The sequence below is a fragment of the Balaenoptera ricei genome, chromosome 10 (assembly GCF_028023285.1).
Source record: "Balaenoptera ricei isolate mBalRic1 chromosome 10, mBalRic1.hap2, whole genome shotgun sequence".
Lineage (NCBI taxonomy): Eukaryota > Metazoa > Chordata > Mammalia > Artiodactyla > Balaenopteridae > Balaenoptera > Balaenoptera ricei.
This window is the reverse complement of record NC_082648.1, coordinates 91912404-91937009: the sequence shown is the minus strand read 5'-3', so window position 1 is coordinate 91937009 and position 24606 is coordinate 91912404. Positions and strand designations below refer to the sequence as shown.

The window sequence follows — 24606 nt, the reverse complement described above, 5'->3', positions numbered from 1 at the left end:
CTTAAAGCCATTCAGTCTTTGCTGAATCCAGATATGCCATTAGAGATAGTTTATCTGGATTGCTCTTCAACATACACAGTCCCTTACCTAGTAGGTAGTTACTGGGCACCTACTACTTGCCAGGGACCACTGGACACTAGAGGTACAGAGGGATGAGTCAAACATGTTCCCTGCCCTCAGGAAAGACAGCACACTAAAGTAGTCATTGCAAGTGAGATGAGCATTACTAAAACATTGGTATAGGGTGTAGTATAGGGGGTTCTTACTGGGGAAGATGTACTCTCAGGAAGTCACATTTTCAGATGAAACTTGAAGGATGAGTAGGACTTAGGGAGGCAAAGATGGAGATGAAGACTGGATCAGGCAAAGGGAAAAAGGTGTGTGGAGGCCTACACACAGGAAAAATCCATGGGCTTTGGAGAAAGGGCAAGGGAACTAAGAGGGTGAGGCAGGCAGAGCCAGAAGGCCTTCCTGCTCTTCACCATGCAAAAGTAATCACTTCTCTCCATGGATCATTTTTCCTACATTTTGGGGCTCTCAAAAAAGATTCCAGAGTCACCGGGGGCTATACTGCCCTAGTTCTTCTTCTGAAAAACAGGAGGCCAAAGTTTGCAGGATTTAATCTGATACTGTAGGCATTTGTTAAATTTAACTTTTATATTTCAAAGGTGGCTTGGGAAAAGATACATAAGACCCAACAAATAAGACAGTCAACATAAAGGGAAATAAAAACAGAAAAATAAATCTGAAGACCGGATGCATACCTAAGAATACATGTCAGAATGTAAGCCAGATATTTGAATCAGAGCCGCCAAACAGTCAAAGCAAAAAAGGAAAGCAGATCAATGACACGCGTCCCTAATGCCCTCACTGTGTTATTTGTTCTGATACAGGAGAACCTCCATCTCTGGAAACTGGAAGGCCAACACAGGCTCTGCTATGCTGGAGCAGGTGGCCATGACAGAGAGGTAAGAGGCAAAGGAGGTGTTTAGGGAGAGGCACCAGCCGTAGTGGGAGACAGATAGGGATACAATAAGGATCCTGTAATGAATGCCATCTCACACTTTGGCCAGTGTCTCTCCACCCGCAGAGTACTTTCCTAGGCATGATCCCCTTTACTGCCCATAATAGCCTGCAGGGCAGGTTTTATAAGTAACCCCATTTTACAGATAGGGCAGAAAGTTCAGAGGGGGAAAGTGACTTGTCCAGGGCCACAGAGCTAATCAGTGACAGAGCTGAAAGTAGAACCCTAATATCTTGACTCCAAGTCCAGGGGTCTTTCCGGCCCTACCCAGCTGCTGTAGGAAGAGAGCAGGAAGTCCTCACCAGTCTCTCCCTGCTCTGACAGCTGCATGGAAGCATCCCTATTAGGGCACCAGGGTTACTGGACTGTCCACTCCTCTCTCAGACTGATTCCTATCTCAATATGAGAGGGAGAGGTTGCTTTCCCATGAATCATGAATGTGGCAGGGATGCACTCTGGCTGAAAGTCGCTCAGGTCTTTCTCCTTTATTTAAACAACACCTGTAAGCCATCCTCACCTGAAGAAGGACCTGTCACCTGCTCTTGGGGCCAGCAGCACACACGCATCCTTTTCTGATTGCCCAGTGACTTCTGCTTGCAAGCATTCAATGACAGTGGACAAAGCATGGGCTTTGGGGTCAGAAAGCTCTGTTCAGTGAACAGGTATTGGTGCCTACTGCATGCCATGTATGTTGAGCACTAAAGAGGCCAAGATGAAAAGACCCACTCCTTCCCTTTAAGAACTCTGTATCAGTTGCAAGTGTCAGAACACAAATTAGATTGGTTTGAGCCAAAGGGGGGATTTACTGGCTTGTGGCAATGAAAACTCCAGAAGTACAGCTCCAGGTAGGACTTTAGAACTTATTCTACCCCCTTAAGTTGGATAGAATATGTTGGCTTCTATGTTGGTTTCATTCTGGTCAGCTCATTCATATGGTGGCCCATAATGACTCCAGGCTTATATCTTGACAGTGTCAAGTCCAGCAGAAAGAAGAAGTCTTTCCCAAGCATTGCAGTCAAAGCCTGGAATAGAGCCTTATTCACAGATTGGCCTGACTTAGATCATATGACCATCCCTGAACCAATCACTATGGTCCAGAAAGCAGCAATGCTGTGATTATATAGGCCTAGGTCACATCTCTGCCCCTAGCGATTGGAGTGGGTCCACCTGCTGCCGCAGCGATGACTGAGTGAGACTTAGGGCAGGGATGTAGCACTGTCACTGTCCTCATGGGACTGCTGGTTCAGGGCTCTAAGCTGAGGAAGCAGCATGAACGAAAGTCAGTGGTCCTGCCCCTTCCAAGCTGTATTACGTAGGGTAAGTTAACTACCCTTCCTGAACTTCTTCAGTTGTAAATCGGAGTTAACATACCCAAGCCAGAGGGCTGAATGAGAGAGGGATGTTCAGTACCTAACCCAGTGCTGCCGTGGCAGGGAGGGGCACTGTAAATGTTGGCTTCCTTCCCTTCCAGTCAATCCCAGGTGGCAGCTGCTACCTTCCAGGTGGGTACCCACCTATGCTAACTAGTCTCAGGGGAGTTGTGCTCATTACCTGGCACAACTGAATCACCTGGTCTTGGGGAGTCACATCCTTCCCCCAGTGGGCATTCATAGGACAGTCTTGGCCCTTTTCTTCATGGCCTTTCCAGAATGAGAGCCCAGCCTTCCCCAGTGCCTCACAAGCTACTCACAGATGTCTCCAGCAGGGCACTATCTCCCTGGCTCTGCTCAGTCCCAGGCCACATGGGCCATCTCTGCAGGAGCCTACCATGGGAGTGGGTCTGCTCAGGCCTGGAATTCACTTTCCATTCTGCAAATTCATGGGCAGTACCCTCAGTGCCTCAAGGGGCATTAGCGGATGAGATGAGAGATCTGGTTCTGAGAGCACTTCAGCTCATTCCAGGCCTTATGGCTCAGAGACACAAATAGATCTCAGAGCAGGCGTGCCCCCATGTGACCCTGGAGAGTGGTGAGAGAAGCAAGAACGTTTGACACAAAGTCCCCTGTGACTCCAAATCCAGCCACCATGAGGGAAGCCAAGTGCAAGGCCAGGAAGACTTCTCCAGATACAACCATCCTCTTGTTGCAGGGTCAAAGTCCAGCACTGAGGTCTTCCCCTGCAAAGCAAACGGGCCTTGCAGCCATCAAGTGGCTGGCAAGGGAAAAAAAGCAGCGGGTCCAGAGGGCCAAGCCCCCAGGCCAGGCAAAAGCAGCTTGCCAGGCTCCTCTGCCTGCACTCCCCAGGCAGGAGGAGAATATGCCCATTGTCCCCACAGGCTGTGCCTGGGAGAGCGGCCTGGGAGGGATTTCTGGGGACCTTCGAGCAGCTTTCCCAAGGGAAAAGGACTTCAGGGGGAGCTGGGTGTCCAGGATGGCTCCAGATGGGGGCAAGGCAAGCTTCCCACCACTAGGGAGCCAGTCAAGTTCTAGGCGGGGTGGGGTCAGGTCTCTGAGATCTCTCCCAGCTCCCATTCCTTCTCCCCCAATCCTGCTTCTCTCCTGCCTTCCTTGCTCCCTTGTAGTTGCTCTCCAGCTGTCTCTCTCTCACAGTCCATCTATGTCTCTGCCTCCCTTTTTACCCATTCTGTCTCTCCCACTGCCTCTGTCTCTCTCTGTGTCTCTGTCTCCCTGCCTTTCTGTCTCTCTTGCCACGTCTCCTGTCTCTCTCCATCTCTGAATGGTTGCCTGTGTGTCACTGTCTGTCCCGTAGCCTGTTTTTCTGTATGTGTCCGTCTGTGTCTCTCTGTCTCCCTCTGCCTCCCGTCCCCGCTCCCTGTCCCTCACGCCCACTGCCTGTCTATCCTTCCCTGCAGGTACAGGCTGTGGGTGGACAGCTGCTCGGAGATGTTTGGTGGCCTGGACGTCTGCGCTGTCAAGGCTGTCCACAGCAAGGATGGCAGAGACTACATCATTGAGGTGAGAGGTGGAGCAGGAGATCCTCCTGGGCTGTCCAGGCCCCTGAGCAGGCATGCCAGAGGGAAGGAGTCCAAGTGTGGCCTCCAGCGTGGTCAGCTGTGTCTTAGCCCATGGCTGGGGCACATGCAGCCCAAGCCACAGCAAGCAGCTCCCAGAGGCTTCTCACCTCCCACCCTCACATACCCCATCCCCACCCTTGGCTGCCTCTAAAGCCTTTGTGCCCAGGGGCTCTGAGCTGGCCCTCGAGAGTTAAACATGGGCATGAGGTTAAACAAATATCCCCAACCCGTGGCCCTAACAGTAGGGGAAAAGCATCGGGCCAAGAGTTGGCAAGATTCTGTCCCCTCAGGCCTCTTCAGTTTTCTCAATGTCCCAGTGTGTAAAGAGGACACACTTCCCTGGTCACTAGGCAGAGATTCCATTGTCTGTTCAATCAGCAAACATGTACCCAGTGGCTCCCATGGGCTTGGCATGGGGGTAGCTCTGGGGACAGAGCTCTGAGCAAGACAGACGTGGCGTGTGCAGGCTGGCAGGGAAGGGTGGTACACTAACTTCAGGGCACCGAAGGTTAGGAAAGGGGTGTGAATGGAGGGAAACGTAATTGTAAGAGAGGTCAGAGGGGCTCTGAGTCCCAGAATCTCTCCCTCAACCTTCCTGCAGCCCATGCCTCTCAGAGGCCAACCACCCCTGCTGCCCTCCAGAGCTGTCGCCTACAGGTCGCCGTGGTCCTTCCATCACCCTCCTCCCCTACCCCCACGACTTCCTCTCCATGCTTCTCCCAGTCCCACAGTCCCCCTCCCACCTTCAAGGCTCCCTGTGTCCACCCCAATCCCACGGTCCCCCTCCCCTCTCCATGGCTCCCCCCCATCTCCCCCAATCCCACAGTCCCCCTCACCCCCTCCATGGCTCCCCAAGTCTCTTGGCCTCACAGCCCCCTCTCCCCTCCTAACTCCCTTTCCCTCCCCGCCACAGCTCATGGTTCTCCATTGCTTCCCCTGAAAATGCTGCTCTGGCTCAGAATTCTCCCTTCTCTCCCCAACCTCACATCCTAGCTCTCACACCCGCCAGAGCCCCTTCCAGTGCTTCCCTTCTGTGGCCTTCTCCAGCCACTGCAGAGGCGCGGTGCTGACACAAGGCCAAGACACGTGAGGGAGAGCCGTGTGGCCGCCCCCTCCCCGGGGTGTGGACGGCTAATGGGAAGCACATGGCTGCGGTGACCGCAAGAGCCAGCCAGTCCTCCAGCCCCGAGTGTCTGCACCACTCCCGGGACCCACAGCACGGCAGGGCCCGGTGACTGGAGGCGTGGGAGCCCTGCTCTTCTCCTCCAGCGTTGCCAGGAGGGCATCCACACCCAAGCCCAGGGAGTAGCCAGCTTGGAGGTGAAGGGGAGGGAGTCCAGGGTGGACACAGTCCCTCTGCCCACACTCACCCCCCAGAGGGCCAGGTAGCTTCCAAGGATGAGTTGCATCTATATTTGCAGGTTCAATCCTGCTCTAGAAAACAGCTCTCTCCTCAAGTCCAGCAGCCACCATACCTGAAACCTCCTCAGCAGCCCCTTCTCAGAGGACATTGAAGGGGCCAGGAGCAAAACTACTGCCCTGTACACTTGCTTCCAAGCCAGACCCAGGCTGCTCCCTGGAGGAACGAGGATGCCTGGGACCTTCAGACCAACGCCTAGGGCACTGCATCTCCTGAGACCCTTCCTGGCCTTCCTGCCTCTGCGTCTCTTCATGGGACCACCACACGTGAACTCAGCTTTGGCACACATGTGGTCATTGATTCCTTCACCCATTCGTTCATTCACTGTTGAGCTCCTATTCCGGGCACCAGACCCCCAGCCAGGTGATGGAGATGCAGCAGTGAACGCAGTAGCAGGGACCCTGCCCCTAGAGCTTCCTTTCAGAGAGGGGACCAGCAATCAGCAGAAGAAGGACTCCTGGCTCCCTTCCCCGAGCTCCTGCCTATCTGAGTTTCCCCAGCTTTCACTCCTAGGAAACAAAAATTTGTGCCCGTGGGCCCAGACTCCCTGCCTCCAGACATTCAGCGGGTCAGGGATGAAAGACCTTACACATTGGGAAAAAAAAAAAAAAATTGTGGGTTTGGACTTCACAACACAATAAGACAACTTCTCAAAAATGTTCCAGGGGGGCGGGGGAAATGGCTTTTCAGATTTTTTTTTTCTCTCAGAAACATTGCAGAGTTGTTTCCGTTGCTTTTCAGTTTAGAGTGAGGTCAAGGGAGATGGGGAGCTTTTTACCAGAAAGATAAAAGGTATTTTTCCCCAGTCAGGAAAGAAAACAGACAGAAGGGATCCAAAAATACTGATTTCTTCAGCCACCTCTGTGGTGAGAACATAAAATTTGTGGGACATGTTTTGTGAAGATCCTCACGGTGAAATACTCAGGGGAAAGACCCTTGAACTTGTCCTCCATGACCTGTACAGGGAATGACATTGCTCATTGGAAAAACGTTTCCCTGGGGAGAGCAGAGTGTCCACTTCCGCTGGCTGTGTCCACCATGGGGACTCCAGAATGCTCTGACCTCAGGTTCCTTGTGGTGGCTGTTTTCTACTGCAGGGAACGTAGGAAACAGAAACCAGAACAAAAAGGGGTGGGCGGGGTCAGGAAGAGAAAGGACAGGCCTGTGTACACGTAGACTCCACAGTTATAACTCAACTCAGCCCACATTGAACGAGAGACTGTCCATGTGCCGGGCACTGGGATCCAGGATACCAAGAACCCAGGCATAACCAACAGAGAGCTCAATTTGAGGACAGTTTTCAGGACCATCCATAATAGAATCTGCATTCATATCCTTGAGTTTGCTTTTCAGCTTCCCCACCATAGTAGGTGCTTTAGACTCACAGGCTCCTAAAAGTCCCAGCTGGAAGGGTCTTTGCAGCTGCCCAAACCCCTCAGTTTATAGTTGAGGGAAACAGCAGGCCCACAGAGGAAAAGTGACATGCCAAGATCACACAGCAAGTCCCTAGCAGAACCGAAGCCTGGAACCCAGGTCTCCTGTTCCCAGTTCTTACCACAAGAGAGCTGTTTGAGGATCGGTGAGACACGGAAGGATTGCTAGCAATCTGTCCTTGAATTTGCCACTTCTTTGGCTTCAGTTTTCCCATCATGATAAGGATAGTAATGGTACCTATCTCGAAGAGCTATGCTGAGATTTGTGTGAGATCATCCACACCCAGTGCTTAGAACAGCGCCTGGCACGTAGTAGTGAAATACAGCACTTATTAGTATCCTTATCGTTATCAGCGGGACTTACTGCAGGGACCTTTCATTCCTCCATTCAGGAGGTACTTAGTGAGGGCACACCTGTCTAACAGGACACAGGGCCCATCCCCAGCCCAGGGGCTCACCGTCTGGTTGGGGAGACACACATCAACAGGAGACAATGGCCCTGTGGGATAAGCTCTCCAATGGGACGACCAAAGTGATTGCCAGAGGAAGGGCCAGCTAGATGTTCCCTGACGGATGAGAAAGGGGTTAGGCAGGTAGAGAGTGGGCAGAGAGAATGACATGCACAAGGACCTGGACAAGAGAGAGAACCTGGTGAGTCCCCAGCTTGGGAAAAGGGAGAACGAGACAGTGCGTTTGATGGGGGCGGGGGGAGGGGGGGTTGGTGAACAGGCTGGATTTCCCTACAGCTGGGGAGGAGACAGAGGGCCCACCAAGGCCTCGCTCCCCTTCGAGACCATCTACAGCTGCCCGTGCCCGGGGAATCACCTGGATCGTTGGCCTACGTGACTTCGGGCAAGTCCCTTCCCACCTCTGGGCCTCGGTTTCCCCATCTGCAAGAAAAGCGGATGTACGAGTATGATCTCTCAGGCCCCCTCCCAGCGTAAGCACTGTGCCTCCTTTGAGAAGCAGCCTGCTCCCCGTAGAAGTTCCTCTCCAGGAGTTTATTCTGCCAGAGCCCTGGAGAACAGGCCTTGCCTCTTCCCTCTTCTCTCCGAGCCCTGAGTCGACTCTAACCCTTGTTATTTTTTTGGTCATAATCGAGCCCCCCACCTTCACTGCTTCCGGCTTTGTGGAAAACCTTGACCTTGGGCCAGAGTTCAGAAGGCCAGCCCCAATCCTGGGTGGGGGCCAAGGTGGGAAAGGAGGGGCAGAGACCAGCTCCCCAAAGAAAAGAGCAGAAAAGGTCAGCAAAGGCTCCCAGCTCTCAGTCGCATGTCTGAGGTCCAGCAAATGTCGACTGAATTGAACTGAGTCCAGGGAGTTGATTTAGACTGAACTGCAGGAAACTGGATGTCTCCACGGGGGTTGTTCCCAGCTGGAGGCGCTGGGCTGGGTGTTTGCATGGAGAGCATTGCCATCTAGTGTTCACTTCTGCCATGAGCTCTGAGCCTGCCTCCCGGGATGTGCTGCCCGGCTACCCTGGCCTGAGGGTCCTTCGGGACTCCTTTCTCTCATCACCTGCAGGTGATGGACAGCTCCATGCCCCTGATTGGAGAGCACGTGGAAGAGGACAAACAGCTGATGGCCGATCTCGTTGTCTCCAGAATGAGCCAACTCCCGATGCCAGGGGGCACAGTGCCCTCGCCCCTGAGGCCTTGGGTAAGGTCCTCGGAAGTAAGGGACACTGTGTAGTCATGGGAAATGCCTGGCTATCTGGGAATGGGTGCCCTGATCCAGAGGAGATGCTCCCAGGGAGGAACCAACTTGGGGAGAAAGGAATGGGGTGTGGGTGAGGCTGGGATTGGGGCAGAGCTTGTACCCCTGCTCCTGATGGGGGAATTGGGGAGGCTCTGAGAGGCCCTTCCTCCCTTCACCATCCTGGGGAGAAAAACCTTGTCTCAACTGGGCTTTGGGTGTCTGTAGGCAGAGATTATTAGCATAAGAAACCAGTTGTCCCGTCTGTGCCCCCCATCCCGGGCCTGAGCAGGGAGCGGTTGTGTGTGTGTGTGTGTGTGTGTGTGTGTGTGTGTGTGTGCACGCACGTGCCCGTGTACACACATGCCCTTTGTATACTCCCAGGGCACCAGTCAATAGAGACTATTGTGTCTTCCGTTTCCTCATCCTCCAGCCTCGACATGCTCCCTCAGAGCTCCTCCCTTCCGCAGTCCTCACCGTGGACTACCAGATTATTGTCCAAAGAACTTGCTAGCCCCCCAGCTTTCTAGAAGAGCAAGTCTCAAAACCTGCTCCCCCTTTCCCCACAAAAACAAACCTGTGATAACAGATGTCAGAATGACGGTCATACTCGAGGGGGCTGCTGGCTGGGAGGCGGCACGGAGCAGGCTTCTCTGCTGGAAATGTTCTGTCTTGACCTGCTTGGTGGTTACACAGGTGTATCCACCTGTGAAAACTCGTTGTGCTGTACACTTAAGAATTGTGCACATTATGTAAGTTTTACCTCAGTAGTGAACAGATGTTTGTAAACCCTGCCCTCCTACCCAGGAAGTAAATGGCTGTGGTGATCACAACAGGCTTCTTTTCTCTTCTGCTCTAGGCTCCTCAGACTAAACCAGCGAAATCCCCCGGGCAAGCCCAGCTTGGGCCTCCGCTCGGACAGCCTCAGCCACGGCCCCCCACACAAGGTAGGGCCCACGATGAGCCACGCACCAAGAGAAACCGTCCAGCAAGCATGCTGGAATGCACTGAGGGGTCCACGCATGACTTCCAGAGGCGCTCTGGAACACTCCATCTTAATACTTTATCCCCAGATATGTGCCCTTGCTCTGTATGCAGAATGAAAGAGACCATGAGGTTTGTCACCCCCTTAAAGTCAGAAAAGGAGGAAAGGAAGACAGACAGTAAATGTATTAAGTACCTAATATGTGCCAGGCACTGTGCTAGGGACTTTCCCATTTGTTTTCTCATTTTCAGCCTCCCAACTTGTCAACAGTGAAAACAACAGTATTTCCTTTTTACCGAGATGGGTGTTGAGGCTTCGTCCAAGGAAGCACAAGAAAATGGCAGGTTTACAGGTCTGGCCTTTCAGATCTTCTAGAAATGGTCTGTTTCCTAGCCGCTAGCAGTGCCTGATTATAGATTTATGAGCCAACCAGCTAGAGTGAGAAAGAAAGAAAAACGGAACGTTATACAGAACCTTGTCGATTGGAATTCTTCCTCAAAAAATATCCCAGCATTACTATGTAAATGCCACCATTTATTAGAGAATGGATGAACTATTGCTGACAAGATGAAAAGAAATCGTGGCAATAACTACCCTTCTCTCAGGCTGCCAGCTGCTCCGGTATTCTCACGCTCAGACCTGGGGAGAAAGTCAGCCCATGTCCTCTCCCGCAGTCAGAGCTTCCCGGGCACACTCACTGCTCTAGTGCCAGCTTGGAGCCTCAGGACCGCTTCGCACCAAGAAGCCAGGCCAGGCATTTTCACGTCGATCTTTTAAGGATCTGCTTTAAGACTCATCAGAAAGAAACATTACTATCACACTGTGGCCTTCCCAGTCGCTTTTATCAAAGTAACGGATACATTGCTTCTTGGGAAGATCGGCCTTGGGCACTAAATGGCTTCTTCTTCAAAAGGTCTTAGATAAAGCACCCCATTCATCTTTCTTGTCTGTGCTTCTCTTCTTGGAAAAGCAGAAAGCATTTAAGAAAAGGGAAATTGCATGACTCACATAACTGTGTACCAAAGAACACTGGCTTCTTCTTCAGGCAGATAAACACCTATTTGAATCCACTTCCATGTCTCAGTACCCTGGCAGACTTAGGCAAGTTACATCACTTCTCGGAGCCTCAGTTCCCCCAGTGATAAAGGAGGAAATGACAGCTGCCCCGTTAGTAATGGGAAGCTTCCCGTGAGATAATGCAGGTGAAGCAGTTAGCAAGGTGTCCCGGCGTGGAGGTAGTGCTTAGTAGGTTCTAGCTCTTACTACTACTAATATACTGTTAATAACTGTTTATATGACCTTTACTATTAAAAACTCACTATTAATATTTTGTGTCTTACTAACAATTATAATATACATGTTGTCCTTAATGGTTGTTATCATAACAATCCTTATAACTAAAGCAGCCCCACTGCCCTCCTGCCTGGTGATAATTCTATAATTATAAATGTTCAAAAACAGCTTATTCATCACCCTGCCAGGCTCTGACTGTGCCTCTGCCCTACCCTGGCCTTTCTCACTCTGCCCCAGGACTTACTTTTTCAACCACATTTGAACCGAGTACTTTTAAAACAGAGAGCTACTGTATTCTGGTTTCCTCTCCGGCCCAGAGTAGAGACACACTCGATAAAGAGATATTTTAAGCGACATGAGGCTAAACACACGTTTAGTGAGTTGAAAAACAATCAATTTAAAACCAATTAGGATAATTAAAGAAAATGCTCATTGAATTAACATTCAGATTAAAAATAACAAGGCTAATTAAAACACAGTGCTTTCATTGAGTTCCCAAAATAACAAGATCACATTATTAACTTGTTTTTTGAACTCACTACTCACTTTCAACTCAGTAAAAGTGAAGGTCTCTTTTAAGGAAGCTCATCATCTTTTAGCACCAATCCTGGGCTAAGGCAAATACTTTCTACATTTAATTTTTTTTCTGTATGTGCTCAAACAAAAAATACTAAATTTGTTGCTTTGCCGAGAAGCTGAAAGAAATTAGTGTCTCTTGATGAATCCCACCTGTATGATAGGGACTGAACGAATAGTTAATAAATGAATGAATGAGTATCCAGATTTTCCAAGATATTATCAGTCTCGAGGAGCAGAGTGTGGAGAGGTGGGGCGGCGGGGGGGGGGGGATTTAAGATAAAACTAGAAAACATGTTTTTTTGGACCTACAATGGGTTTAAAAAACAAAAAAGTAAACCAACATTTAAAAATCAGAAGCTTTTACATAAACATCTAGATTTCCAGCTTCTCTTCATAGAGCAGGAGCTCTAGAAACAGTGGGCCTGCTTGCTACGTAGCAAATGTCCACTGACAGGGCAAGGACTCCTCCGTTTGCCTCAGGCCCTACTCCTTCCTCGCTAGTGTCACTTCCACAGTGACACAGTGTCAATTGCCATTTTCTTTATGCTTGCACCTCTTTAAAGAGATAAGTCTCTGAACCGTGTATCTCAAGTGGGAAAATTTTTTAAAGCCACGTGATTTTTCTGACACTCTCCTGCTTTATTTATTTATGTATCTGCCTGGCCCTATAGGTGTTTGAGTTTTGCGATCACTGGGTGCTCCAATTTACTGGGACATATAGTCATGAATCAAGCCGTGTGCAGTCAGTTGCTAGACTGGAGCTGCAGTTCAGTCCAACCTGGAAAGTGTTGCACAAGTGTTGCACAAGCTCACAAAGATGTTCAAATGTGGAGGGTTGTTTGACGTCTAGTCCAACGACCTCATTTCCAAACAAGGGCCCGGAGAGGAGAAGTGACGCACCCACAGTCACATGGCAGGTTAATGGCAAGGACCTGGGGCTCTGGTACCTGTATGGTGTCAGGGCCACCAGACATGCAGGTCATGCCCTCCACACAGGGCCCAAGTGAGACAGTCTGAGGGGGGAGGCCAGCTGAAATCTAGTCCTTGCCCCCTTTGCTCCGGGCTCAGAGCGGCCACCACTGGGGGAAAGCACCTTTTTCTTAATTTGCACAAAGGTGCTGCCCTGTGTGGTACAGTAAAGAAAGGAGAAAAGGGAAACAAAAGAAAACAGAGCTTTGAGTCAGAGAGATCTAGGTTTGAGTCTAGGCTCTTCCCCTTACTAGAAGTGACACTTTTTAAGCAAGTCGCAGTATATCTGGGACTGAGTTTCTTTGTAACATGGGGATGATAATAATGCCTAACCCACAAGCTGCGAGGGTGCCTAGCCCAAGGCCGGGACATGATAGAGAGGACACAATAGAGACCTGGGGAGCTCACACAAGTGGAAGCCACATTATGAAAGGGCTCAGAGTTGAGCTCCAGCCCTTTTTAAACTCTCAGTCTCCCATCCTCTCAACAAAGCATGGCGAGAATCACCGCGGTGCATCCCACCTTCCCAGGAGCCGCTGTATCCTGGGATGGAGAGCAGCAGGCAGCTAGTCTGCTTTGCCAAGATGCATTTCACAATCAGCAGTCCTGACACCTGGGTTCAAGGGTGAGGAGAGTGCACCTTGCTTGCTTGGAGCCTTGGAATTCCACTCAAAGTCATTTCTGGGAGGCTAAAATGTCCTTTCGCTTGTAAGTGAACGCCTATATGCTCTGTGCAGCAACAGGGTGAAGCCAAGCTCCTCTGTGGGCTTTCCGTGGTTACCCCTTCTAGTTATGAAACCTTAATGAGGCTGTTTCCACTTCAACCTGATGAGAAGAATGGTATCTTCCCTACCGGCCTCTCTCTAGATCAAATGATATATTGCTTTTGAAAGTTCTTAGAAAAGATTAGAGAGCTATCCAAAAGTAAGGGATAATTATTTTCATTGTTTCAAAAGTAATACATCTTCAGTGTGGAAAACATCAGTGAGCAAAAGGAAGAGAATTTAAGTCCCTCATCATCCCACCACTTTTAAAATCATTGCTCAGTGCCTCATTACTCGAAGCATGGAAAGCAGAAGCATCACCTGAGAGCTTGTTAGTAACGTAGACCCCATCCGTGTTGCCATAACAAAATACCACAGACTGAGTGGCTTCATCAACAGACCTTTATTTTCTCATGGTTCTGGAGGCTGGAAGTCCAAGATCAAGGTGCCAGCAGGGTTGAAACTTCTCCCCAGGGCTTGCAGACCACACCTTCTCACTGTGTCTTCACGTGGCCTTTCCTCTGTGTGTGCAGGTCCCTGGTCTCTCTCTCTCTTCTCATAAGGACACCAGTCCTATTGGATTAGGGCCCACCTTTATGACATCATTTAACAATAGTTGCCTCCTTTAAGGCCCCATTTCCAAATACAGTCACACCAGGGGTTAGGACTCCACCATATGAATTTTGTGAAGGGACACAATCTGGTTCATAACACCGCTCAGGACCTACTGTATCGGAATCTTTATTTTGACAAGATGAGTGGTGATTCATATGCCATTAAAGTTTGAGACACACTGGTTTTAATGTATAACCTTACAGTCTTTCTTTTTTACATAACTTTATATATATACATGCCAAAATGGAATTAAACTGCAAATACTGTTTTATAAGCTGCTTATCAACAACATCCCATGTCATTTAATATTATTCTGCCACGTCATACGTGATGACCATAGCATATTCCGTTATATGAATTTATCTTAATGTTCCTAGTCAGTTCCCCTACAGTTAGGCATTTGTATTGTTTTCAGTTTTTCACTGTTACGAAAAACACTGTAGGGACTTCCCTGGCGGTCCAGCGATTAAGACTTCGCCTTCCAAAGTAGGGGGTGCGGGTTCAATCCCTGGTCGGGGAACTAAGATCCCACATGCCTCGTGGCCAAAAAACCAAAACATAAAGCAGAAGCAATTATTGTCACAAATTCAATAAAGACTTAAAAAATGGGCCACATCAAAAAACCTTAAAAAAAAAATGAAAAACACTGTAATGAACATCCCTGAAGCGACACTTGTGCACAGCCATATTTATCCTAAAAAAATTTGAATGTAATAATTTTTTTTCTCCCTGTAGGGGGCCCTCGCCAAGCTCAGTCTCCTCAGCCCCCGAGATCTGGAAGCCCCTCGCAACAGAGGCTCTCCCCGCAAGGCCAGCAACCCCTGAGCCCCTCATCTGGATCTCCACAGCAGCAGAGGTCACCAGGCTCTCCACAGCTATCCCGCACATCTGGAGGCAGCTCTCCAAACCAGGTCAAGCCAGGCACCACCCTTACCTCACAGCCCCGGCCCCCCCTGCAGGGCCGCAGCACCTCCCAACAGGGTGAAGAGTCCAAGAAACCAGCAACACCCCACCCCCATCTCAAGTAAGTGCTTTGGGAACTGGGAAGGGCATAGGGTGGACTTGGGGTGTGGACAGAGCTGGGCTGGCTCAGGGTCAGGGACTCGGAGACAGAGGAAGACCCACCAAGGCCTCACCCAGACTTTAAATGGGTAGAAGGAAGCCCAGAGGATGGAACCGGGATGGCAGGCAGGGCCCAGAAAGGTGAGAGGATAGATTAGGTCCCACTGTGATATTCCATGTATACATGCATCAGTTATCTCTTGCTGCATAACAAATCACCCTGAAACTTAGTGGCTTAAGAAAACAACCATTTTCTTTGTTCATAATTTTTTGGTTTAGCAATTTGTTCTGAGTTTGGCTCAGCTGGGAGGATCTTCTGCTGGTCTCTCCTGTAGAGTTGCCAGATAAAATATAGGATGCCCAGTTAGATTTGAATTTCAGATAAACAGTGAATAATTTTGAGCATAAGTATGTCCTCAAATGTTACATGGGATATACTTATACTCAAAAAGTAATTGTTTTTAATCTGAATTTCAAATTTAACTGGGTGTCCTGTATTTTTGCTTACTAAATCTAGCAACCCTACTCTCCTGGGATCACTCATATGACTGTAGTTATCTGGCAGCTTACCTGGGGCTGGATGGTCCAAGAGGGCCTCCTGCACACATCTGGTTGTTGGTGTTGCCTGTCAGCTGAGCCTCTCTCTCCCCTTGGGCCTCATCCTCCAGCAGGCTGGGCCCAGCTTCCTCACATGGTAGGATTACATTCCAAAAGGGCAAAAGTAGGAGCTTCAAGGCCTCTCGAGGTCCAGCCTTAGAAGACGCCGCATAATGTCATTTCATCACATCACACGCTTTTGGTAAAAACAAGTCACATGGTCAAGCCCAGATGAAAGAGGTGGGGAAGTAAACTCTTGATAGGAGGACCTGCAGAGTCGCATTGTGAAAGACTAGGTGATGGGGACGGGAAGGAGGGTTGCCACCACTTTGTAAAGATCCATCCCAGTGCACACATACATCCTCGTTCCTGTTTCCACTCAAGCCCGTCTCTTGGTTTGAGGTCAGAAAGAGAGACCCTAAATGTGTTTTCTTTGGAAAGCGTCTCCCTTCCTTCAACTCCAAATACTAATATTAATAATCATCGTTTCACTGCTAGCGTCTATTATCTACTTACTATGTACCAAGCACTTTACCTAGTTGGTTTGTTTTTTTGAGTCCCACAAGCTTAGGAGTTAATAACAATTATTATCCCCATTTTACAGATGAGTAAACAGAGAAAGAGATTAATAATTTGCCAAAGTTTCCACTGTGAGGAAGTAGAAGAACTAGGATTGAACACAGGACATCCAGCCCATGAGTCATGCTAACCATAATTTTTCTGAATAGGTAATACATTCACATGGTTCAAAGATCTAAAAGATGTAGTTTTTACTGAAAAAAATCTTGCTCCCATCTCATTCCTATCCAATGCTTTCCTGCCCCCTGCTCCCCAGAGGTAACCGTTTTTGTTAGTTCCTTGTGTGTTCCTCCAGTGTTTCCTTATGCAAATACAGAAATACATGTTCTGATTCCCTCCTCCCACTTATTTACACAACCAGCATTATTCACTGTCCACACAATTTTGCTCCTTGCTTTTACATTTAACAGTAAATCCTGGAGCTCTTCCACTCAGTTCATTGACATTTTCTCCTTTTCACAGCTATATAGTATTCCACTATATAGTTATACTACAATTTATCCAGCTAATCCACCCTAAATGGAAATGTGGTATGCTCTTACAAAGAAGGTTGCAGTGAATAGCCTTGAAAACATGCTGTTTCTTTTACATGCAGGATCAGCTGTATAGAAAATACCTGAAATGGTATTACTGGATCAAAGGACAAATGCATTTTTAGTTTGATAAAATTAGCAAGTGGTCCTCCAGCAATAGGCATAGAGGTTGACGGCACAGACTTTAGAGTCAGACCACCTGGGTTCAACGTCAGCTCTGCCACTTGAAAGCTGCATGACCTCAGAAAAGTTACCTAATCTCTCTGTGCTTAAACTTCCTCCCATGCAAAATGGGGACAATAGTACTCACACCACAGGGTTATTGTAAGGATTAAAATGAGTTTTTGCACAGTTAGTGCTTCTAGCCAGCCAGAACGCAGCTGGCTCCATACGGGTGTATCTGTGACAGCCTCTCACACGTGAAAAGATACAGCCCAGCTAATCACAGGACAGACGAGGGCTTTGGGACTTAAGCCAGGTTTGGACACTAACCTCAATAGTCATCTAGCTAAAAACATTTAAATCTCCTGGGTTGTTGCTCTAAAGTATTATTTGGGTCAATTCAACTCAGCAGGTATTTATCAAATGCCTACTCTGAACTTAGTCCTGGATAACACCCCGGGGGGAATAAGCAAGGGGTAAAAGATAGTCTCTGCTTTGAAGAAGATTTTGTTTAATGTGATGACAAGACCAAGTGGGGATCTCTTCCTATGTCTTTCACCCCCACTAGACTGTGAGCCCCTTGAGGGCAGGGCCTGAATCTCATTCATCTCTCCAACCTGTCACCTAGCATTAGGCTGGCACACAGGGTCAAACACTGTTGTTCAAACAGTAGGCACCGTGAGAATTCCAAAACGGGCTGGAATCGGCAATAAGCGCTTCCAAGAAGAGTTGGAATTGAAGCCCGGAGTCTCAGAGCTAGAAGAGACCTGAGGGTGGGCTAGACCGACCCTCCATTTCGCCGATGAGGGAACGGAGGTCCCGAGCAGTGAGTTACTTGCCCACAGCTAGAGGGGCCAAATGGCAGAGAGGGTCTGCAATACAGACCTCCTGATTCCCAAACTAGCACTAGAAAGTATAGGAGGAACAACCATAACCCGTTGATACAGCCCTTTACAGTTTACCAAGTGGGTTTGTACACAGAGGCAGGAGAGTGGTCAAGCTGCGCTCTAGTCACGCCTGCCATCTGAGCAGCCTGGTTTTTTGAAAAGAGTGTGAGCCTTGGATGCTCCCCTGTTACTTGCTGCAAGCCCCAATTTCTGTACCTAAAAAAGAAGGATACCAGTAGCCACCTTGCAGGTTAACTGCGTGTGTGGTGTACTCAGCGTCGTGTAAGGGCGGGGATGCCTTGCTTCTGGTCTCACTGTCCTTGTGGTGATGGGGCTCACCCAGCTGGCTTCCAGGCAAGCCCCAGGACTCACTTCCTGGGGAGCCCAGCCTGGTCGCCCCCAACCCCCTTGCCTTTCTGTTTCAGCAAATCCCAGTCCCTGACTAACAGCCTCAGCACGTCTGACGCCTCCCAGCGTGGGACCCCCAGTGAAGACGAGGCCAAGGCCGAGACCATCCGCAACCTGAGGAAGTCTTTCGCCAGCCTGTTCTCTGACTAACCCTGTCCAGGCCGGGAGGGAGGTGCCCCGTTACACTCCCCTCCTCTCCTGCCCCATCCTCCATCTCAGCCTTGGTTCCTGACGGGAATAGAATGGAGGGCCTGAGAATATACTTTCCAAATGCCTTTGATCCAGGAACTGAGTATCTACATGTGTTCCCACTTTCCTTTGCCATGACGTTCCAGCATTGCCCGACTGAGGGATGGGCCTTTGAGAGCCTCCAGGTTCCTCAAAACGGGCCTTAAAGACAGGCATCACATCAACCTTCCTACCCAGATGCTTGCTTCCCTGCCTCAGATAACCAAGTGAGATGTCTGTGTGTGGCTAGTTTTGACATTTCTTGTTAGTGTTTTGCTTGCCTTTGGGAAGGGCCCCCTCTGAGCCTTGCCCCACCTCCATCAAATGCAGACGCTGAAGTCAGACCTCAGCAATGTAGGAGGCAATAACCTTTTGACAGTGTTTTGCAAACAAAAGGAGAAAAGCACAGCCAGGGGAACCTACCACCTACCCTTGCAAGTCCCATCCAAGCTCAAGAGATGGCCCTGCACACCAGACAGGCAAAGGCCCCATTACACCGGCCACCAGTGGATCTTGAGGACCATGGAAAGAATTCAGAGCCTGTGTGACATGTGGGGCCTTTCAGAACACAACAGAAACAGAGGGGAGACTTTACAGTGCCGCTCGTGCCCAGAGTGCTATCCTAAATTGGACAGCCAAGAGCAGACCACGGGTTCTTTTAGGAATCATCACTAGTTCCCAGAGGGGGAACATGCCCTCCACTTCCCAAGGAAGGAGTTAGGTTAGGGCCTCTCCACCCATTCTGTGTTACACCACCATTTGGTCTCTGAATTCCCACCAGGAATGTTGTTTTCTCCTCAAGGATATACAAGGAACCAGAGACAACGAGCGGATGGATGACACAGGATCAGAAAGTGCGATGATGGTAACTTCTAGCTTGGCGTTTTGCAGACAGTGTACAGCAAGGCACTGGTAGGTTACTCAGTTATAAAAGGGTTCACTGGTCAAACGTGTTTAGGAAACACTGTTTTTTGTTTGTTTGTTTTCTGAGATTGATAGTACATATCAAAGGCCCTTGGAATTCCTGCAGTAAAGAAATTAGCTTTAACTTTGTTTAACCCACACTTATTTGACTAAACAAGTTAACTGCAGAGCTGGAAAATGTAACCCTGACTCCCTTCCCAATGCTTTCTCCTACATCAGACTCCTCTCATGATTAGATGGGGTGCAGGGGTGTCCCAAATCTCCAAGCACCTGGTGCTAGAAACATGGTAGGTGCCGGACCAGCCTCCTGGTTCCAAAGAGCCGAGGATAATCCAACATAGCCATGCTATCCCCTTACAGCCCACTTTGCAACTTGAGACACGTCTTCCCCTCACTGTTCATAGGGAAGGGGGAGAGGGAGGCAAAAATGAAAATGTCCTTGGCCTGGAGCTGCATTCTGAATAAAAGAGTGCAGAAAACTGTCGGGCAGGATGTAACACCACAAAGCCACGTTTTTTAGAAGATTGAGAACACAGGAAATACGTGAGGCAATCGTCACTCTTCTACACGGGAAATTAAGATTGGAAGAAGAAATCAAACTATCTCACCCAATTCTCACTTAGTAATAAAACACAGCCCAAAATACACAACAAAGTGGTGATAGGCTAGACAAAGTTTCTCAAAGCGTGGGACATGGCCATGTGCATAGCTAGCTTCATTTCAGACCAAAGGATTCAGAATTTCTGGTCATAAGGCCCAGAACCTGTATCTTTGTCAATCTCCCTAAGTATTTTGAATGCACATTGAAGTTAGACCAGCAGCCCTGCCCTGAGCTGTGTGGGAAAGCTGCTGTGTGAGAAACAGTACTGGTGTGGAAGCATCACAGCCAGGGCCCACTCCTTTGGTGAGCAAAACTAGTGGCTCCATAAACAATGATTACATGGCTTAAATTTTCCCACTCTCCCATATTCTGTCCCTTGTCCCTAAAAACATCCCAACATTCAAACCATGTTTCCCAGATACTCCAGTAGAATATCAAACTCATTTCTCAGGCCAGGCATCCTTGTTTTTATAGCCATGCACAGAAGATTCCCTGACATGAGACAAGTTTATAACCAACACATTGAAATAAATTTTCCCATCAGTCTGTGTATGAGTATAGAGACCAAGAATGGTCCTTTGGAGACCGTTGATCCCCGAAATGGACTGTTTTCTCACGTAGGCTAGCACATATTCCCTCCAAACATTTAACCTTTAATAATTGTGATATTTTTTAATGGGAAAGAACAAAATGAAAGGGGGAGGGGAGTCACTCTGTAGAGGGTCTGAAAGGTTGTGTTTGTTATTTTTTGCTTTGTTTCACAACCTTGGCCCAAAGAAAGACTAGCGTTTTCCCTCCAAGCTGACTTGGTGAGGCTGAAACATGACAAAGATCCATTTGGTTTGTGCTGACATGTAGCACAATGAATAGAGAATTTCAAATGCAGCCTCAGTGGACACCTCCACCAGCCGGAGAAAATATCTTCTTCCAGATCTTCCTCCTAACAGCATGATAAAAGGGTACTGTCATCTAATTGTCAAATCAGCTTTCGAGGGATACTGGAATCTACGTATCCTTTCTCTTGCATTAATCCTCTGTGTCCTCTTCATCATTAGCACACTGCCCCCTCGTTCAGTCCCTGCTGATGGGGCAGTTCTACCATTCCAGAATTTCAGGGGTTATAGGCCTTCATTCCCATGGTAACAAATACAGTAGCAAATCCCATGAGCCTGAACTTCAACTACCTTCTGGAAGTTCTCATCTGAATTTGCAGTGGAAGGAGCTCGAGGGGAAAGCAAGCTGGTGCCGGCATCTCGTGAACGAGCTACGTGGGCACAGCACAGCGCACGCCTTGTTCGGCACACAGATGGTGTGCAGGATGTGTGTTAGGTTGGCCCTCCTAGAAAACTATGAAATTAACAAAATGTAAACAAAACGTTAAGAGAGAAGAAAAAGGCTGTTTTTCTAAGATTATCAATGTAAGGAATTCACTTGCCCAGGAAGAGAATCAAACCGACAGAGAGATTAATAAGAAGCTGAAGAGAATCTGTGGCCGTTTTTTAACCTACAGGAGCAAGCAGAGCAGAGGGCTGAGACCTCCCCCGTGGTGAGCGTGGCCCATACAGGTGAGTTGACTGCAGGGCCACCGAGGCTGGGCGCTGAAGGGACCAGGTGCCATTGTCAGCATCAGCCAGGAGGTGCAGCGAGCAGACCAGGACAATACGAAAGCTTGTCCAGCAAAGACCCAGGGGTCCCATCCAGACGACACACCACACAGCGGACCACAGCAGAGCCCAGCTCGAGCCATCCTGCAGGCACACAGTGTTCTTTCAGAACCCTGCCCCTCCCAGTGCCTCATTCAACTTCATAGAACAAGTCGGTGGCTCATTTGGTTTTATGTGTTTAGAATCTGTGAAAGGATGCAAGTTAGAGTCCCAGTGTAAGCGAGTTAAGTCAGCCTCGCAGATACAAGCAGTAACTTAATTATGCTGGAGGAATAGCTCAGAGCCTAAGAGCACTTGCACATGCATCGCATGGTTTTCTTTACCCAAGAGAACAAGCAGGCTGGTTGCTTACTCTCCCCCCTAAGTGTCAAAAGCTGTCCTTGATTCCAGAGCAGTCATGGATTAAATTCCATTTCAGTCTAATATTTAGACTCTAATAGAAGGTGGCACTTTTGGTTTGGTTGGAGACAAATTGCAAGGTTGGGTGACAAACAAGTCAAACCAGTCCATTAACCAAACACAATGCATAAAGGGCACAGAGGCTCCCTTGTGTTTCCACAGACAAAATATGCAGCCCCAAGAGATGAGACTTTTAGATTGTGTTTATAACCCTCTCAACTGGGAGGCCAAGAGGAAAAGATGGAAAATTTTTTGAAATTTTAGTGTATTATTTCTTTAAGATAAAACCAATGTAAAACTAAACATTCCTCTTACAATTGTGTGTGTGTGTGTGTGTGTGTGTATGAGAGAGAGAGAATTCTTTAAAATCCTAAATACGTTTCATTATCTCTATTCTGCTTGGTCCTCCCGCTTTAATTCCAATTTCCAAACTCTCCATATTTTAAGTATCTGCTCTATGGTCTTTTGTTGAGTTTAGAGTAGAAGCAAGTTAACATTTCCTTGCCTCTCAATTAACATTTTACCTGTTTTGCTATGGGATAGCAGAAACTTAAGTGCTATAACCTATTGGGGAATCCCAAGAGAGCCATTAAGTTGGTTAAGAGGAAACCTTATGTCACATGACCTAACTAGTACTTCCCGTGTCTGATCTTCTCCACATCTTCTACAGTCAACTGGAGGCTATCCAAAGGAGTATTAACCACACTCACAGCACAGTGGAGAACTGGGACCTGCCTGGGTCCTCCCTGAGGCTCTGTAATTTGGCAGCTACTGCCCAGGGTAGGAGAAAGACAAGCCTTGGCTCAGGGCCCCAAGTATAGGGAGCAGAGGGAGAGTGTAGGAATTACAGAGATACTAAGCTAAACAGTGATCTCAGGAATTGGAGAGAGGCAAGCCAGAGTGAGAGAGGACAGACTTCAACTGTTTGTACATAGGGAATCACAAACTCTTACATTGTTAAGAGAGGATACCTCCCATGATTTGATTTCCAGCTATGCCAAACCAGAGCTCTCATTTATAAATGGCCGGGATTGAGGGGGTGGCGGGGAGAAAATCACTAAGGCTACAAGCCAGTGATGTGGAGTGCATCTTACACAGCATTCTACACCAGCAGTCCCCAACCATTTTAGCGCCAGGGACCGGTTTCATGGAAGACAATTTTTCCACAGACCAGGGGAGAGGGGGGATGGTTTCAGGATGATTCAAGCCATTACATTTATTGTGCACTTTATTATTATTACATTGTAATGTATAATGAAATAATTATACAACTCACCATAATGCAGACTCAGTGGGAGCCCTGAGCTTGTTTTCACTTGCCACTCACTGATAGGGTTTTGATATGAGTCTGCAAGCAATTGACTCATTATGGTCTCTGTGCAGGCAAACCTCTCTGCTAATGATAATCTGTATTTGCAGCCGCTCCCCAGCTCTAGCATCACCGCCTCATCTCCACCTCAGATCATCAGGCATTAGATTCTCATAAGGAGTGGGCAACCTAGATCCCTCACATGCACTGTTCACAGTAGGGTTTGTGCTCCTATGAGAATCTAATGCCACCGCTGGTCTGACAAGGTGGAGCTCAGGTGGTAATGCGAGCGACGGGGAGCGGCTGTAAATACAGGTGAAGCTTCGCTCGCTCGCCCGCCGCTCACCTCCTGCTGTGCAGCCCGGTTCCTAACAGGCCACGGACTGGTACCGGTCCATGGCCCAGGGGTTGGGGACTCCTGCTCTACACTATCTTCTATCAATCACAGTACATCAAAGTGGTGTCAGTGAACAGGCTATGACCAAACCATGACTTCATTCTCATCATACACCAGCAACACATAAAGCTCAACAGTCTCAGTCTAATGAAAAGAATGTAGATTTTACAAGCTTCTGACTATAAAGCTAGTCAAGAAGAAAAGCTTCGATGGTAGTTTAAAGAATTCAGAATAAACTATTGAGAGGACCACAAATTTAGGTGTGTGACACACCACTGGTATCCTAAACTAAGAGAGATTTGTCATGTAGGATAGTAAGTCCGAGGTGAGGTCGGAAAGTAGCACCTGTATGTGCAGGGCACCAACACCATTCACAAAACTCTCAAGGACCACTCGAAAATGAATGCATTTTGAAAACTACTGTTTGTTTTATAGTATATGGTGCTTCTGGTCATCACTATGTCCTTCCATCCCCACTACACACACACACCCCACGTACAGCGCAACCTAACATTATAAGGCCACAGAAAGGTGTACTAGAGAACCAGGATGTTTTTACCCATCGAAGTTTCAGGGTGACTCTTTCAACCCAGACCCAATTAAAGCCATATGGCCTCTGGTGGACACTTCTTTAAAAGCTGTCCTATAGCTCAGATATTACAAAATACCACAGGAAAAAAAAATGTCAACAGCCCTAATCCTTTACCTATACATTAAGCTACTAAAGGTGACATGGCCTCTGGAAAATCGTATTGACTGAATTTTCTTCACTGTGATGGAAAAAAAAGACAATACATACATGTATAGCAAAGAAAAAAAATTCATGTGTACGAATTCATGTGTAGGACTCTCAACATTCTTGCAGCACATAGCATTCCAAGCCATTTCCTTATATGCAAAACAGATTTTTTAAAAAGCAGGAAGACATTGGCAATATTGCTATTTTCTGCAGATACTAACAGAGTTTTATTCCTGTGTTGTGATTCAGATTTTAATCTGTCACTATAGCATGTTTCAATAGTTGTTTATGTGCTAAGACATTTGTGTTTGGCCTTTTTCTTCTTGTAGGAAAAATAAAACTTAAATTCTGTGTATTTTAAGTCTT

At 48.2% G+C, this 24606-nt stretch overlaps 1 protein-coding gene across 2 annotated transcripts in view; it reads left to right on the top strand.

Moving 5' to 3' along the window:
• SYN3 (synapsin III) overlaps positions 1 to 21011 on the top strand; it is a 447953-nt gene extending 426942 nt beyond the window's left edge. Inside the window, exons 9-15 of one of the 2 annotated variants that reach the window (XR_009505225.1) lie at positions 894 to 968; positions 3837 to 3939; positions 8376 to 8510; positions 9406 to 9493; positions 14487 to 14775; positions 17997 to 18434; positions 19010 to 21011. Coding sequence is in view for 1 of the 2 variants with exons in the window: in XM_059934822.1 (XP_059790805.1) it covers positions 894 to 968; positions 3837 to 3939; positions 8376 to 8510; positions 9406 to 9493; positions 14487 to 14775; positions 17997 to 18129 (823 nt within the window). In the remaining variant the exon portion in view is untranslated. Of the gene's footprint in view, positions 1 to 893; positions 969 to 3836; positions 3940 to 8375; positions 8511 to 9405; positions 9494 to 14486; positions 14776 to 17996 lie in introns of both variants that reach the window. The other variant, XM_059934822.1, reaches the window with a different exon arrangement.
• Positions 21012 to 24606: the final 3595 nt, after the last annotated feature.